This window comes from Rhinoraja longicauda, chromosome 8 (genome assembly GCF_053455715.1).
Source record: "Rhinoraja longicauda isolate Sanriku21f chromosome 8, sRhiLon1.1, whole genome shotgun sequence".
NCBI lineage: Eukaryota > Metazoa > Chordata > Chondrichthyes > Rajiformes > Arhynchobatidae > Rhinoraja > Rhinoraja longicauda.
The window spans coordinates 38,599,798-38,617,795 of record NC_135960.1 but is presented as its reverse complement, the minus strand read 5'-3'; the positions used below and the strand labels follow the sequence as shown (position 1 = coordinate 38,617,795).

The 17,998-nt window shown below is 44.1% G+C and overlaps 1 protein-coding gene across 1 annotated transcript in view; it reads right to left on the bottom strand.

Annotated features, from left to right (window-relative positions):
• Window positions 1-17,998, bottom strand: part of col6a2 (collagen, type VI, alpha 2) — a 58,097-nt gene that overhangs the window by 31,353 nt on the left and 8,746 nt on the right. The window contains exons 3-13 of the mRNA XM_078403676.1: window positions 17,976-17,998; window positions 14,084-14,104; window positions 11,700-11,765; window positions 10,547-10,600; window positions 10,409-10,453; window positions 8,945-8,971; window positions 8,197-8,223; window positions 8,038-8,082; window positions 6,616-6,669; window positions 5,458-5,520; window positions 4,639-4,701 (exon numbers count right to left, since the gene is read on the bottom strand). The exon at window positions 17,976-17,998 is cut by the window's right edge and continues 600 nt beyond it. Coding sequence (XP_078259802.1) covers window positions 4,639-4,701; window positions 5,458-5,520; window positions 6,616-6,669; window positions 8,038-8,082; window positions 8,197-8,223; window positions 8,945-8,971; window positions 10,409-10,453; window positions 10,547-10,600; window positions 11,700-11,765; window positions 14,084-14,104; window positions 17,976-17,998 — 488 coding nt within the window. The remainder of the gene's footprint in view (window positions 1-4,638; window positions 4,702-5,457; window positions 5,521-6,615; window positions 6,670-8,037; window positions 8,083-8,196; window positions 8,224-8,944; window positions 8,972-10,408; window positions 10,454-10,546; window positions 10,601-11,699; window positions 11,766-14,083; window positions 14,105-17,975) is intronic.

Sequence of the window (17,998 nt, the reverse complement as noted above, 5' to 3'; positions counted from 1 at the left end):
GCCATGGGAAGATAGAAAGCTTTGCACACGTACAACAACTCACAGTCAGAAAGACATTTCAAAGTGCTCTACAACCAATTCATTAACTTTGAAGTTTACGTGGTGTCAGAAATGGGATCACCGTGCGTGTGATGCAAGTCATGACAAACAGGGATGATATGGTAAGAATATGGTAAGAAAGCCGGAGACACTATGGTCAAGCAGCAGAGTGGACAGAGAAACAGAGATAATGATTCAGGTTGATGATCTGTCCTCAGAACTGAGTAAAGATAGAAAAACAGCCTTTTCCATCCCGATGATACACTTTTTGGCCTGAACCATTAACTCCATTTCTCTCTCTCTCTCTCTACAACTGCTGCCTGACCATCAGGCTGGTGATGGACCACTCAGTCCACCATGGTTACTAACCTCCCCACCATCGATAGAATCGGTGGGAGGCACTGCCTTAAACTTAAGCCAGCTTCATCAAGGACCCACACCACCGTGGTCATGCTCTCATTTCATTTCTACCATCAGGGAGAAGGTAAAAGAAACAAAGATTCATACAGCATGGAAAAAAGTCCTTCGGCCAAACTTGCCCACGCAACCCATTATGCCCCATCTACACTAGCCCCACCTGCCTGCATTTGGCCCATACCCCTCTAAATCTATCATCCAAATGTTGCTTAAATGTTGTGATAGTACCTGCTACCAGAAAGCTACCATCCTTTGTGTAAAAAACTTGCCCCTCAGATTCATATTAAATTTTTCCCCCCTCACCTTAAACCTATGTCCTCTGGTTCTTGATTTGCCTACTCTGGGTAAAAGACTCTGTGTCTTTACCCTATCTATGCCTCTCATGATCTTATACAACTCTATAAGATCACCCATCATCCTCCTGCATGCCAAGGAATAAATTCCTAGCCTGCTTAACCTCGCCCTATAGCTCAGGCCCTCGAGTCCTTGTAAATCTTCTCTGCACCCAGCTTATCAACATCTTGCCTATAACAGGGTGACCAGTGCCATTTAATTCTTTTGGTTACATACTTTTTTTTTTTTTCTCCATTGCAGCTCACCACTCCCTGGGTGTGGGATGAAGCAACATATCATGTAAAACATATTCCAGGAGCATGTCCCGGCTGTGACTCTAGCAATGGCAGTACTGGATTCACAGCTCATCATGTTGTCTCATCTACTTTGGGGAAACCCAGACTGGGTGGTCACTTTGCAGAGCCCCTGTGCGCAGCACACAAGAACTCCAGTTAGATAGAGCTCTTAATGATAGTGGAATCAGGGGGTATGGGGAGAGGGCAGGAATGGGGTACTGATTGTGGATGATCAGCCATGATCACATTAAATGGCGATGCAGGCTCGAAAGGCCGAATGGCCTACTCCTGCACCTATTGTCTATTGTCCAGTTGTCTCTCACTTTAATTCTCCATCCAACTTCCACTTTAACTTCTCAACCTTTGTTCTTCTACACTGTTCCAGTGAAGTTTGGTGCAAGAATAGGAGGCTTCTGTCTTTTTTAGCAAGTTGTAAAACAGCAATTTAACTTCAGGGTACCAACATGTCACTGAAAGTAAGCATGCAGGTGAAGCAGGCAGTGCAAAAAGCTAATGACATGTTGGCCTTCATAGCGAGAGGATTTGAGTATGGAAGCAGGGAGGTCCTACTGCAGTTGTACAGTGAGACACCTGGAGTATAGTGTGCAGTTTTGTTCTCCTAATTTGAGGAAGGACATTCTTGCTATTGAGGGAGTGCAGCGAAGGTTCACCAGGTTAATTCCCGGGATTCACCAGGTTGACGGGACTGACATATGATGAAAGAATGGATTGACTGGGCTTATATTCACTGGAATTGAGAAGGATGAGAGGGGATCTTATACATTCAGAAAAAATTCTTAAGGGATTGGACAGGCTAGTTGCAGGAAAATTGTTCCCGATTTTGCGGGAGTGCAGAACCAAGAGTCGCAGTTTAAGAATAAAGGATAAGCCATTAGGACTGACATGAGCAAAAACATTTTCACCCAGAAAGCTGTGAATCTATGGAAGTGGAGGCCAATTGACTGGATGTATTCAAGAGAAAGTTAGATGTAGCTCTTAGGGCTAATGGAATCAAGGGATATAGGGAGAAAGCAGGAATTGGGTACTGATTTTAGATGATTAGCCTTGATCATATTGAATGGCGGTGCTGGCTCAAAGGGCCGAATGGCATGTTTCTATGTGGGAAACGGGAAAACAAAATCTCTGTCTTTAGAAGACACAAGAGACTGCAGATGCAGAAATCTTAAGCAAAGGACAAACTGCTTGAGGAACCCAGCAGGTCAAGCAGCATCTGTGCAGGGAGATTAAAAAAAACAATGCTTCTGTCAGGGTCCTTCTTTCGACCTGACCTGAAATATTGACTGTCCATTTCCTTCCACATATGCTTTCTGACCCGTTGATATCCTCCAGCAGTTTGGTTTTTTGTCCCTATCTTGAGGGTCATCCTCAATGCTTTCTGTTCGGATCACACCCAGGCAATCACATCTCGCCACAAGAACTAAATGGCCAGAAACAGAAACTACTGACTCTTCGGTCCAATTACACCAGCACTTCATTCTGACCAGCAGAAACTCCCAAACCTTCCTTGCATCCTCGAGTTTAGCAGTTTTGAAAGGGAATGATTCAAATTGGTCTGAAGTTTTTCCCCGAGCCCGCAGCTCAAAGCATGTTGGGACATTTTAGGAAACACCATCCAATCCACCATTCAATTAGCAATGGGCGATTGATACAACAACTTCACATGTCGTCTACTGATCGGTTCCACTTGGCACATTCACCTGATGAGCGTCGGTGATGTGGATTCCGAGCGCTTATTATTAAGTCATGTCATAAGAAATAGGAGTAGAATTAGGCCAATCGGCCATCAAGTCTACTCCGCCATTCAATCATGGCTGATCTATCTCTCCCTCCTAACCCCATTCTCCTGCCTTCTCCCCATTAACTAGGGTTTAGTTCAGATGGATGAGCAATTAGACTGTTTGGATTTTAGTCCATCTTCACCTTCCTATAGCTTGAGACTAACATATTCAGGTGGATTACAAAGCTATCCATTAAACACACTCATTGCCAGTGACTTGCTGTAGGCTGATATTGTCATAGACAATGTTTGTTATTCCCACTTTACATCAGAATGTGAATGGAACAGAATTCTAACCAACAAGACAATATAAAAGAAAAACTAAAATTGATGGAATCACTTTGCAGGTCAGGCAGCATCTGTGGAGAGAGAAACAGTGATAAAGTTGTAGATTGAAACTTCTTTATCAGAACTCTGAACAACTGAGGCCTGATAGTTCTGACAAGGGTTTACAGATGGACATGGAATGTGATTTCCATACAATAAATCATTACATGGAAGAGATATTTGATGGCCATCTGTTAATAGAATTGAGAGGAACTTCAGAGATGAATTTATGTCTTTTTTTTGGATGTGGCCATTAAAGTGACTGATATCAATATTGCACAGAGGAAGGTTTAGTACATTGGGACATTTTCCTGTAATGCTTCAAACTCTAAGTGTCCTCCCTGCAGGAGACCGCTTCCAAATAACACAATGTTTTTGCTAAACATCCAGTGATCAATCCTGGGTCATGAAGAAATTCCAGATGTGGAGCTGATGTTTCTCCTCTCCCTCATCACGTACTTCCCTTACACACCTGAATGCAAGAGTTCCCATGCTCCACCTTCCATGCTAGCTGTGCAACGCAGCTCGAATGGCATGACAGGGTTTTATGCCGTTTTCATCTTTGGTCAGACTTGTGCCATTAGATGCTCGGCTGTGACTCATCTACATTTCTCATATGCTCCTATGATGTAGGAGACAGCCATTCAGTTTACCCCCTCAATGCTGGCTCCAAGAGCGATCCCATTCTCTCACTTAATTCCCGGTAAGGTATTATCTCTCACCAACCCATCAACTCCCCAATTCTCCTGCTACCCACCCACCTGGGAGGCAATTTGCAATGAACCTACCAACACATCCCTCTCCACTTTCAGTTGCAGGGCTAACAAGGCTAACCACTTGTTTTTGTTCATAGAAACAAGGAAATGCAGATGCTGGTTCACAAAAACAGACACAAAATGCTGGAGTAACTCAGTGGGTCAGGCAGTATCTCTGGAGAACATTGATAGGTGATATTTCGGCTTGGGACCCTTCTTCAGACGTTATAAAGTGAGAGGAGTCAACAGGGAAGTTATTGAGAGGTGAGGACAGTTATGCCAGTAGACTGTTAGCAGAGGTAAATTGATTGGGTCTCTGTCCAAGGAAGAAACGGAGGGCCTTGAAACCTTCCTTGTTATTTTTTAATCTCTTTCCCAGTTCTGATGAAGGGTCTCTAACTTGAAACACTAACCCTGTTCCTTCTTCCACAGGTGCTGCCTAACCGCTGTTTCTTATAGTTTCCATTTTTATTTTCGATTTGTAGCATTTGCAGTTTTTAGGATTTTCACAAAACTTTGCAAATCCTGACAAGTGACATGAACTCTTCTCTGGAGAAAAGCTCTTTACCAAAAGGAATCTTGATATATTGATGAATTTCAACGGCATCTCTACCATCTCTTGTATCAACTACTCTCAGCATTCAGAGCGACCAGTTGACTTGCTGAACATTACCTGAAGACCTTTGTCTCCTGGAGGTCCCGGAGGGCCACTTCTTCCTGGGCGCCCAAAATCTCCCTGAAAGGGAAAGTAAATACAGATGGAATAATCCCTGCTACAAAGGTGGGATATCATGTATTGACTGTTAGTCAATTCTAAGAATTAATACATGAGATTAATTTTGAGCAAAGATCTGTTTTCGCCAGAAGACGTCTTCTTGGCCCATTGAATCCACACCAGTTATCAGGAACAACCGCATTCCAGGTCCTCTCGAGATCCTTGCTGAAAGCTGTTTGTAACCCAAACAGTTCACAAATCGCTGTCCACTCAGCAATATATTCAGATAAAAATATAGGTCAATCAAGGGCAACATGGAATTAAACCAGGGGGTTTAAATTGACCATTCAGATATTGGCATGTACCGAATCATCAATGATCGCACTTTAACCCTAATCCCCAGTGGGAGCATCTCTTGCCCCTTCCAACTGACCCAGGACTTCAACACCAGATTCATTGGAGACCCTCAGACTATCTTTAATCGGACGATACTGGACACTTTCTTGCACTAAACGTTATTCGCTTTATTCCCTTTATCATGTATATGCACACTGTGGATGGCTCAATTGCAATCATGTATTGTCTCTCCGCTGACTGGTTAGCATGCAATGCAAGCTTTCCACTGTACCTCCAATAAACTAAACTAAACTAAACCAGATGGCTAACTCATGCACTCGCTGCAGGCCAGGCACCTGTGGTCAATGAGTCAGGCCCTTTCGCCAACGTGGATATTTCTTCGTCAATTTTAATTAATTCTTGTCATGAACACATACAAACCTTAGTTCCAGGATCGCCAGAAAATCCTCTGTCACCAGCTTTTCCGAAGTAACCAGGGGAACCCTACGAACAACAAGATCACAGCTACATTAATGCAAGGACCATAGTAACTCGTCAACCCCTTTTGATGTGAGATTTTCCACTCTTTCCTGCACTAGTGAATCCTGCCCCCCCCAACCCCCCCCCCCCCCCCAACCCCCCCCCCCAGACAATTGCCTATATTTTGAATCAGGAGGATATCGTTGTGTTTGTAATTTAATCGGCTCTGACAACTAAAGAGGTTTGTGTAATAACAAGCGTCTGGAATTCTTTGTTTCTACACCCAGAGGTTTACTGGTGGGCTGTGAGGTGGGCACTCAGTGGGAGGATGGTAATGGGCAGGGTTTGGAGTGATCCTGAGACAGGGACTTGCAAGACGGGGCTTCAAGGAGGTGGGACTTCATGGCTTCTGGTGAAGAGGGGCAGGGCTGGGAGCAGGAAAGTGCAGCCTTGCTGAGACATGGGCAGAGTATGATCTTTACAAGGCCTTGTGGAGTGAGGTGAAGGGGGCAGAATCATGGAACTGGAGAAAACTAGACTGGCGAGTGTTTTCAGGAACAGGTAGAACACACTGGAACCATGGAGGTCAACTAGTCCAAAGTTCATCTGAATGTGAAGATTATCAACAGATTGGGTTCTTTAATCTAGAGAGTGGACTTGGTGGTGGATTGGATGCGGAAGCGGGTGGTGGGATGGTACAAGCAGTTCCCGGGTTATGTAAGGGTCCCTTTTCTGAGAACTACACCGATTTCTCCGTAAATCAGCATCATCCGTTTTCTAAAGTTACTCATATCGTATCTCCCTATGTGCACTTGCAATAATTCTTCCACTTTATTGCTTTTTCACCTTAATGCTACCAATAATTAAACTAGTTAAATATATACTGTATTCAGTCATTGACACCAAAAAACATAATTATTATTGGTAGCTTGAATAATACTTTAATAATGCCTTGGAGAATTTGTGTAATTTCAATAAGTGCAATTCAGCAATTCAGCAATCAAAGCTCAAAAACGATCTTCTCCAATTAAATGATCTGAATTGACTAAGTGTAACAACACAAATCTGGGTTCACCATTACCCAAAGAATGATTAAAGGGAAGAATAAGTTAACGTCACCGTGTCACCGGGATCTCCTTTGCATCCTGGAGGTCCAACACGTCCGAGCTTTCCCTGAAATTAAAACAAAAAACAACAACCATTATTCCACGCTGTTAGTGATCTAACTAGCACTTTGTGCTGCTAATCAAATGTATCCAACGTGTGACACATACAATCAGTAACACTGTGCTGCTAATTGCAAATGGTAGAACAACTGGGATTACCATATGTCACATGTAACATGACATAATTATGTACAGCAGGCAGAGCAAATATATAGGCTTCAAATTTGAAATGGGAAGAGTTCAGAAGAGTATGTTCCTGTTAGTGTGAAGGGCAAGGGCAGCAAGATGGGGAAACCTTAGTTGATGAGGAATGCTAAGGAAAATGACACATATCAAGTATGGCAGTAAGGAAATTAGGAGGGCAAAAAAGGATCATGAGATATTCCTAGCAGATACAAGAAGAGAATCCTGAGATTTTTATCCGTATATTAAGAGGAAACGCATAACTAGAGAAGAGAGTAGGTCCCCAGTGTGGTGATCTATGTGTACATCTTTACGAAATGGGTGAAGTTTTAAATGAATATTTCTCATCTGTATTTGCCATGGAGAAGGACCATGGAATCTAGTGTGTTCAGGGGAGGGAACAGAGATATCCTGAAGCATATTGACATTATATTGCAGTGAGTGTTGAGGTCTTTAAATGCACTAAGGTGGATAAATCCCTGGGGCCTGACCAAGTGTATCCTAGGACCTTATGAAAAGCAAGAGAGGAGATTGCTGGGACTTGGTAGAGAAGTTTGAAGCTTTGTTAGACACAGATGCAGTCCTGGCTGGCCGGGGGAATGATTATGTTATCTGCTTATTTAAGACAGGCAGCAGGAATATGACAGGAAACTATATGTTGGTAAGCCTTACATCAGTTGTGGGAAAATTACAGGAAGGGACAGAATACATTTGCATTTGGAAAGACAAGGTCTGATAGGGATAGTCAGCATGGCTTTGTGTGTGGGAAATCATGTATCACAAATTTGAGTTGACCAAGAGGATTGGAGACGTTGTCTATATGGATTTTAGCAAGGCATTCAGCAAGATCTCACATTGGTTACATGCGAATGGTTTACAACTCTATCCACCCCCTTTGGCTCTACACCCTTTATACCTGGCCTGGCAATGATCCATTGTGCAGATTTAAATTTTTACTTGAGCTACTCTCGGCGTGGGCAGGAAGGAGTTCCACCATCCTTCACCACGTTGCATGTTTACGGTCTGCTTTCCTGCACAATGTGGCTGTCTTGTCCGTGACTGTCCCACCAGCACCCAGCTCCTTAGGTCAAGACATCTGCCCCACCACAACCAGGCCATCAACAGGACACCATCCCAAACTGGAATGAATAGTTCTTCAATTCACCACCCCAGATGGGAAGAAAGAGCTTACCTTCTGCCCATTAATGGCCTCCCGACCTGGTAATCCAGCAGTCCCCTGGAGGAATAATAAGAACGAGGCACACATTAGGAACACATAGACAGTGTCACAACAAAAAAAACAAGAAAATATTAGACCGTCTGAAATGTTTTAAAATAAAAAGAATTTTACCTTCTTTCCAATAGATCCCATTTCACCCTAAAAATTAAAAACAGAGTGTTAATAACCACATTTGTAAAGCAGACAGCAAGATTTAGAATAACGCTTCCATTAGTTTTGCATGCATCCATTGCGTGGTTACTGGGACACCTTATCCAGTGAGAGATCATTTGAGACTCCAGTGTGAGCGACACATGTGAATTCTGTTCTACAATCATTAGGGGGCCACAACATTTGTGAGTGTGAGTCACCAGGAGCAGGATGCTCCTCCGCCTGCTGGCTCCACCAATCCACTGCAAGACACTGCTTGCTCCGCTCAACATCTCTTTCCCCCTTTGCCACTGCCTCCTCTATCTTGGGCTGTTATAGAGGTCAACAGGCAGTAATCGGAGCCCCATCTGTTTTTGTAGGGAGCTTCCACAGTTGGGTACTAGCATATAGAGAAGGCAGAAACATCGACTTGGCACAGGTCACATTGCCAATGAGTGTCACTGATTTGGCATCTTTTTCAGACCCGTTTTCCCACCGGGGATTTCGGTGCGGTTTTTCACTCCAACATCCTTCCAAGCCGCAGATATGCGGCTCTGACCAGCCATCATTTGGAGGCCCGTGTTTAGTCCTGTGTATACGCAAGCTGGAGTTCCTGACCAAGTCCCCGTAGCCTCCAAGAATTGATGGAGTCCCTGGGTTATATCCAGCTGACCACATTCATTACTGTATCAACATCTGAAAGACGGCGGAGATTTAAAAGATGTCTCACCTTTTCTCCAAACAGTCCTGAATAACCCTGGGAAAAGAGATGAAGAAATACCATTAACACAGCCAGTCAGGGCACTGTGTCCTGATGTATTTTAATTGCAGGGGGTCCACTGTGCCGGAGCCCAAGTGCTCTCCTGTGCATAGATGGAACCAATGCTATTGGGGCAAGGGCTCATTGATTGGGTTAAGAGACACAGTGATGGTGAGTGGAACATTAAGCTAGCATGGACACCAACATAACAGAGTAAACAGCCCACCCACTGGAGACTGGGCGATACAAATCAATGACTATCATCAGATTACCACCCAGTCAGTGAAGATGACCTTCATAACTCCGCATGGCCCCATCTCTGGTTAATGTAGCCAAATATGCTGGGTTGAAGGACACTCTTCCTTTCTGCTGAGTTGATCGTGGCACTGTGCTGTGAAGATCAGTGTGGCCCAACCATGCACGGTTTGAGTCATTTGCCTGAAAGCTCCCCAGGGTCAAGGGTTAGGTACAATCTGAACTTGCAACTCTTTTGGCCTTTTTAGTGTCAGGTTGAGCTCGATCTGTAATCCAGCCAGCAGCAGGAGGCTGGGAACGCATTCTTTCCTCATGAACAGGATCGCTCTGGGCAGGTTCCTTCCTGGTGAGCTTGGTTTGCTTGGCTGCCTTTCTCCAGGCCAGCTTAGAGAACATATCAGTTAAAGAGTCAGAAGGGTATGTCCTCAATGGAGCAAGAAAAGAGGGGGATCTGATGATATGAAATAGTGTTGGGGGGCAACCCATGGAGCATAAACACCAATACAGATTGACTGGGTTAATGAACCGTTTGTTCAGTGTCATCCTAAATTTAAAAAAATTCAGAGGCAGTATAGTTGGTGGGGGTATAAATGGCTGGCTACCTGTCCCATCACCTATGTGCTGTAATTGGAGACCACCCTGCATGCACTTCCTCCTTATCATCCCAGTCTTGTGGACTGAAGTTTCTTTACCACCCCTACTGCAGCCTTTCCCAAAGGTCTAATCGAGAGCTCCTCAGACCCAGTCTTGAGATGGTGTGACTGTGATATGAGGAGAGATTAGGTCAACTAGGTGTGTATTCAATGGAGTTTGGATGGATATGGGACGGCTATTTCCCCTGATTGGCGTTGGGGGGCGGGGGGGTTGTGAGGGGGGGGGGTGGGATCTATATTCACAAGTTACACAGCACAAGATTTTGGACACAGAAGAAGGGAATTATTCATTCAAAGAGCAATGAATCTGTGGAATTTGCAACGAGAAAGCTGTGAAGGCCACTGAGTACTATAAGAAAGAGATGGATAGATCTCTAGATTGCTCAGTCAGTAACCAGAGACTTGGTATAAGGAGAGCTGCAAGCAATAGGTGTTGTTTGGGCCCCGTGCGAAAGATTTGGAGGGTCAGGACACCCAGTGCCTGAATCTCGAGATGGTCAGACAAACGTTAGATGTGACATCTTACCTTGGGACCAGGGAAGCCGATGGGACCTTCAATACCAGGATCACCCTGTGTAGGATAAAAAGAATTATTGGTTCAGGTATGAAAAACAAATTCAAGCTATAATGTTTTAAAGAAATTTCTGAATAAAAGAACCCTCACCTGCCGACCAGAGGCGCCTGGGTCACCGACACCACCAGTTGTGCCCTTTTCTCCCTATAAAAGACATAAGTTATACACTATACCCGATTAAAGTGCATTACTATTAAAAAGAAAAACTTGGATTTACACTTGTTTCCTTTAGTTTTGTTTAGTTTATTCAGAAATACAACACCGAACTGGCCATTCGGCCCACGCCGACCAGCGATCACCCCATGCTAGCACGATCCTACACACTTGGGGCAGTTTACCATTTTTTTTACCAAAGCCAATTAACCTGCAAACCTATACATTTTTGGAGTGTGGGAAGAAACCGGAGCACTCGGAGAAAACCCACGTGATCATGGGGAGAACATACAAGCTCCACACAGACAGCAGCCGTAGTCGGGATCAAACCCGGTCTCTGGCGCTGTAAGGCAGCAACTGTGCTGCTGTGCCACCGTGCCACCCTCCCATTACAGTGCTTTGCCGACAATGGATAGGTGGTGGACAGATGGGGGAGGCTGGCAGCTGGCAGGAATCCCCGTCTCGTGTTCAGTGAAGGCATAGGCGGTCAAACTTCAATTGTTGAGGGGAAATCGCAGCTGGCAGGAACTACAAGGCAGATGAAACGTGGATTTAACCTCTCAACCAGGAACTGACCCCGTGTGCAGCAGTCCTTCAGCAAGGGAGCATGAACTCTTCCCCATCGAGACTCGGAGCCAGAATCCAGCCCCTGACCTGCCCATTCAGGAGGCCATTGTGTCACGGGCTGACTTAACTCCACATCCAAAGTTAACTCATGCAGTAGGGACTGCTGGACAGCAACAGAGACAGGCAATATTGTAACCACAGAACCATGAGCCAATATTACAACCAGAGAGCCCAAATGCTTCCCTGGCTCCATTAACCCCCTGTGGAGACGTCTCCTGGCTCATTTAGCTCAGGGCAGTCAGGAATATAGGGAGAGGATCCCAGCAATGCTGGGGGTGGGATGAGGGGAAATGCCAGAAAAATGGAGCGGGGGGGATATTGGCAATGCTGAGGAGCTCTGGGAAATTGATTGTGCATCCCTTCCCTGAAGACTGAGGCCTTGACTTACAAAGATCCAGAGGGGTGAAGGCACATGTTCCTCATGGAACTGAAGACACCTTTGCCGAGTGAAAGGTTAACTCACCTTCCTTCCTTTGAAGCCGGACGGTCCAGGGCCTCCTGTAAATACCAGGCACTTCATCTTGTAACACTGGAAGTCATGGTTAAAGAAGGAAATGTCATGGTTAATGAAGGAAATGCACTTGAACATCACTGCAAATGTCCAATGGCTACTATTAATCCTTTCACTTTAAACATTGCTAACTTAATTTTTGAGTCTATAGAAGGGACAAGCCTTTGGAGATCTACAGCAGGTTTTGGAAACATTGCTACTTTCCCTCATCCTCGTTGTTGGTCATCTGCTCGATCTTCACTGTTGGAAAATCAAGGAACTAAAGATCAATGTCCCAGGGACTGCTCTGGAGAACAATCACAATCACAATGGCTTAAAACCACTTTCCATTCTTTCATTTTCTTTGAAGGGTTTCATTCTACCAGCTGAAAAAATAAGCAAAAGAATTCCAAGCAAGTAATAATCCCTTCCCAACTTCCCACGGGAAGGCAGTGGTGTCAAGGGACTGTTGGAGGTGGGGGGGGGGGGAGGGGGTTGTGGCCAATGGCAGGAACGTTGGATTGGGATAGTTCGAGATCAGGGATTATAATAAATCCTCAAGGAGTGATCACACAGCAGACTTCAACAGTAAAAGACGCTCTGCCCACATCCACACTCTCAAGCCAGCCCTGCAAGCCAGCAGGAGGGTGAAGGGGTACAATTTACAATCCCTCACTTCCCCAAGGCCTCTCCAACATGGATCTCCAATTGTCAGGTTCTGAATGTCTCCATCCAACCAGACACAGGCAGATTCTCTCGTTTCTCTGCACCTTCTACTGGGAGCGTAGGGTGACTCGGACCGCTGACAGCGAGCGAGGAGGGGATCCCCACCACCATGAGATAATTGGCGGGGGGGGGGCGCCAAGAATGAAGGGGGAGGGGGGATGGGAGGAGGCACCGAGAATGAAGGGAGGACCTGGTGGGGTGTCCTGCTGCCACATGCGGTGGTAGGCAGTAGATAGGACTGTTTGTTGAACTTTTGTAACTTTGTCGGCACCAGAAACATTGTGACTCTTGGGTACTGCCTAGGTGAGGTCTGTTGCACGATTTTACCAGGTATATGCAAAACAAAGCATTTCACCGTACCTAGGTACATGTGACAATAAAGTATCATTGAGTCATCATTGAACCTGCGCACAGCCTCGGCATGCCCGTACCAAGAACAGTCCTGCAAGAGGAATTTGCTGAACAGGGAAGAGAAATTCATAGGAATCTAGGACTGGAGTTGACTATTTCACAATGGAATGCAAAACAAGGAATTTTTGTCCCCCAAACTGGAGCCCCACTTGGATCTCTAAGCAAGATTGCCAAACTGGTTGTTGTTGGTGGGTTTCTCCTACAAGCAGCTCAAGAAATTAGATCTATTTTCTTTGGAGATTAGAAGAATGAAGAGGGGGAGGGATCTCGTCGTAACATAAGATTCTGATGAGATATATAACAGGGTAGATATCAAGAATCTTGACAGTTAGGAAGATGTTTATTTTAAAACTTTTAAAACTGGGGTGGATAGGAACTTCTCACAGAGCATGGTGAATCCCTGGGATTCTCTACCCTGGAGGTCATTGGAGACTAAATCATTGTATTTAAATAGATGCATTTTGGAAAGACGAAGGAATTGAGCATGAAGGGGAACTGGCACAGTAGAGGTGGTATTGGTCAGATCAGCTATGATCATATTGAACAGCAAGTCAGGCCAGAAAGGATTAATGACCTTCTCCTGCTCCTACTTTCAAGCGCTATTTGGGTAGGTTGGCACTGTGGACCAATGCGCAGTGAGAGACATTCAACATAGGCAAAGTGAGGGATTCTGACCCGAAACGTCACCTATTCCTTTTCTCCAGAGATGCTGACCCGCTGAGTTACTCCAGCATTTCGTGTTGAATTTCGGCGTAAACCAGCATCTGCAGTTCCTTCATCCACAGAGCCTTTCAGCAGTTGGGAACTCTGGAGGATGGGGAAATCCACTTTCCACAAGGGAAAGGTAAGATTTAAATCCATTTCACCATTGTTCCAATGGGCAGTTTAGATGGAAAAGACCACCCCTCCCTTTCCACCAGTGTTTGATTACAAAGCTTGATGTAAACAATGGTAACCAGTAATAGTAGAAGCTTGGTGCCTTTGTAGACCCTAAAACATCTGTATCTCAAACACCCATGCTTGTCTTTACCTCAACAAATGGCAGGGTCAAAGGGTTGAGCATTATTTCATATAATTCCAATATCGTGACTCCTCCCAAAAAACTGCAATGTTGTTTTAGGCACACCTCCCACCAAATAATGCAAACAAAATGACTAGGTGCTTGCATAATGAACAGTCATTAGTGAAGCAATATTAGTCAGAAATGTAGACAGACTCACCCTGACGAAAGCCTCTCTTTGCTGTAAAACAAAGAGGAAAATAAATTCAAAGGATATCACAATGGCATAGATCACATGAAAATTGGACCATTAAAGAAAACTCTTAGCACACGAGACACAATATGTGGCACAATTACTAAATGTGGTCTAGATTCGGAGCTGAGACTAATCACTGTCCCAGTGCGTCAAAACATGACCAATGATTGGCTGCAGTGGGCAAAAATTTAAAAGGATAATCCTTTCATCCTGAGACTTCAGTGCCAATATCAATACTACAGTTCCACTGACATTACAGCCACTTATTTATCCAAGAAAGTTCATGGGGACCCGGACCTGTGGAGAATTGTCCACCGGCAGGAGAATGGAGCAACAGCGAAGGTGAGGGGGCCGTTTGATAAAGGGCTTCAAAATCATGGAGGCTCATTTAATATACTTTTTCAGATCTGTAACCAAAGGTTTCAGACTTAAGGTAACTGGAAAAGGAAACAAAAGAACTAGAAAGGGGACTGTTCTCTTTGGAGACAAGACTTAAAATAGTTCTGGAACAGAATCATTAAGTTATTTCAGATGGGAATTGGAGGGGGAACGTTTACAGAGAAATTGGAATGATGGTTATAGTGGGATAAATTGGATAGTTGTTTTAAAGAGCCAATCCAGGCATGATGGACAGGATGGCCTCTTGATGTGCAGTATCAATCTTCAGTGATTATAGGAGAGATGCCCAGAGTGATATGGGACTGAACATTAGGTTTATGCAAAGGCATCCATTACACTGAACATTAGAGATATGATGTAACAATAGACATCTGAAGAGGCTTGAGTTATGTTGAGCGGGGCTTGAGTTACAGCATGGAATCAGGCCCTTCGGCCCACTGAGTCCATGCTAACCAAAGATCACCCATTCACACCCGTTCTATGTTATTCCACTTTCACATCCACTCCCTACTCACTAGGGGCAATTTACAGTGGTCAATTGACTTACAAACCCACACATCTTTGGGATGTGGGAGGAAACCAGAACACCTGGAAGAAACTTACACGATCACAGAGATAACATGCAAACTCCACACAGGCGGCTCATGAGGTCAGGTTCAAACCTGCGTCTCTGGCAATGTGATGCGGCGTCTCTACCAACTGCTCCACTCTGTCACCCTTAACTTTGAAAGTTATTTTTTTCTTTCTTATCAGTTCTTGATGATGAAGAACAGTCGATCCATAACATTGTATGATCACAAATTATTACAGCTGTAAAGTTTCCAATTCCTAACCCCATGTTCATCTGTAACCTGTAAACCTATCAAACTTGACACCTGTACAATTATCAAAGTGCAACCATTTACAACCAGAAATGTCAAACCATCACAAACAGATAACATTAATGTAGAACAACTGGCCCTTCATCCTCCAGAACTGAAATTGCCATATGTTTTAGACTTTGGACTTTACTTTAGACTTTAGAGGTAAGTGCCGTCAAACGCTCATCATGTTATCGCAATTGTCCCTGGGATCATTCTCCCCAGACCCTCCTAAGGACCCTCTCCAATGCCAGCACATCCCCCCTCAGATATGGAGCCCAAAACTGCTCACAATACTCCAAAAGCACTCTGCCCAGTGCCTTATAAAGCCTCAGCATTACATCCCTTTTTTCATATTCTAGTCCTTTCGGAAAGAATACTAACTTTGCATGTGCCTTCCTTACTACTGATGCAACCTGCAAATTAACCTTTTGGGAATCCTGCACCAGCACTACCAGGTTTCTTTGTACCTCCAATTTCTGAATCCTCTCCCCATTTAGAAAATATTCTATGCCTTTATTCCTACTACCAAGATGCATGATCCAAACTTTGCTACACTGTTTTCCATCTGCCACTTCTCTGCCCACTCTCCCAACCTGTCCAAGTCCTTCTGCAGAGTCCCTGCATCTCCTGCTCCATCTGCGGAGGAATCTGCTTGTTCTGCATTGACCTCTCAGAGGTGAGTGGAAGGAAGTCATCCTCAACCCTGAGGAACAGCCTAAATAAAACCAAAAAAGATGGACTATCACTCCTTTACTCTGTAGATCTGCCAATACTGGAGTGTCAACTTAATGGGCAACCTTTAATTTGGTTTCACTGGGCATTATTGTTCATTGTACAGAGGCAAAAGGAAATAGTTGCACTGAATCAAGGCTAGACTGCTCAACAAAGACACCATGGATCAGGGAAGGTGGACATAAAATGCTGGAGTAACTCAGCAGAAGAAGGCTCTCAACTCAAAACGTCACCCATTCCTTCTCTCCAGAGATGCTGCCTATCCCGCTGAGTTACTCCAGCATTTTGTGTCTTTCTTTGGTGTAAATCAGCATCTGCAGTTCCTCCCTACACCATAGATCAGGGAATTTGCATAAACGTGGAGACAAGGCCTGGTATGCATCAGACATATTGAATGCCAGACCATTCTTGAGGAACCAAGTGGCCGATTTATCCTCCTATTATGTTTCTTCCGTGTCTCCTGGACAAGTCAACAGAGCTGACAAATTGTAAAGGCTGAGGATCAAAATCTCCCCATTACACTCATGTCATACACATTGCACCTTTGATGACCTCAGGATTTACCAAAGTACTCTGTGGCCACTTCAGTGCTAACAAAGTTTTAAAGTATAACTACTAAAGTTATAAACTATAGCTGCTAAATGCTTCATATCCCTTGATTCTCAATGCTATACAATTCCTAATTACAAGCCCCAACAGACTGCAATTCCCAAATTTTAGTGTGTACAAGCATTGACCTCAGAGATGACAACGCTGACATGCTCCAGCAATTACACAGTTGAATAGAAGTGGCAGCGAAGACAACAATAAATTAAAATAAAAACTTTTGATTTTTCTCAATTAACATCAGTCCTCCCCGAGGTCACTTCCTCAGCCTGCTGGAACTGTTCATTCCTTATCCCTGATTCACAAGCACCTTTTCAAACTCCGGGAGGTGTTTTTAAAGTGTTTCCAACCTTGTAAAGTATAACTTCCTTTCTCCTTCATTCTTCATGATCCAGATATCGCCAACATGGCCCATCACTACGCTACTGACGAGAACGGACGAGCTCCCAGCCCAATGTCATTGGGGATGTGGGAATTCAGAGAGGACTGAAGATTATTGAGAAAAATCAAAACTTTTAATTTTTATTTACTGTGAGTTTGCTGCCACTTCTATGCAAGAACACCAACTGGGAAGAACCTTTTGGAAGAAGCTCATCTCCTTTCTCCCATGGGATCTCTGTGTCTCTCTCCATCCTTGAACTCAAAGGGCTGTGACTTGTCCTTTGCCCTATTTCCACCTCTCCATCCACCCTGTTGGCAACTAAAATTCTAACTTGCTTTCTGTCTGTCCAGACTTGGCAAACTGTCTTTCACCTGAAACATTAATCCTGTTTCTCTCTCTACAGATTCTGCCTGACCTGCTGAATGTTTTTCAGCAATATCTGTTTTTATTTCAGATTTCCAGCATATGCAATTTTTTTAATAATCTCAATTATAAGAATTTCAAACTAAATTAAGATAATACTCTTAGAGTATAAAACATTTCAAAAACACTTAAGGCAACACTGGACCCATAACTATATATTTGTTGGTTTTAGAACACTGAATAACACTCTTAACCCAAAAGAGCTGTTGTTTGAAACTCCCTACACTCCAGTCTTACCTCATAGGTACTGCACTGTAACTGGAGTCCAAGACAGCCATAGATTACAGACCCTAACTTCATCTCAAAACTCTAATCTCTGGTGACCTTAAGTTCTAGTGATTCATCTATCATGAATATAATACAACAGCTCATAATAGAACATACTGCCGAGTATCTGCAAAGAACAGAAATGATCCAAAGTGGAGATACTTTTCAACAAAGAACACCTCACCATAACATCATAGATTCGATCGA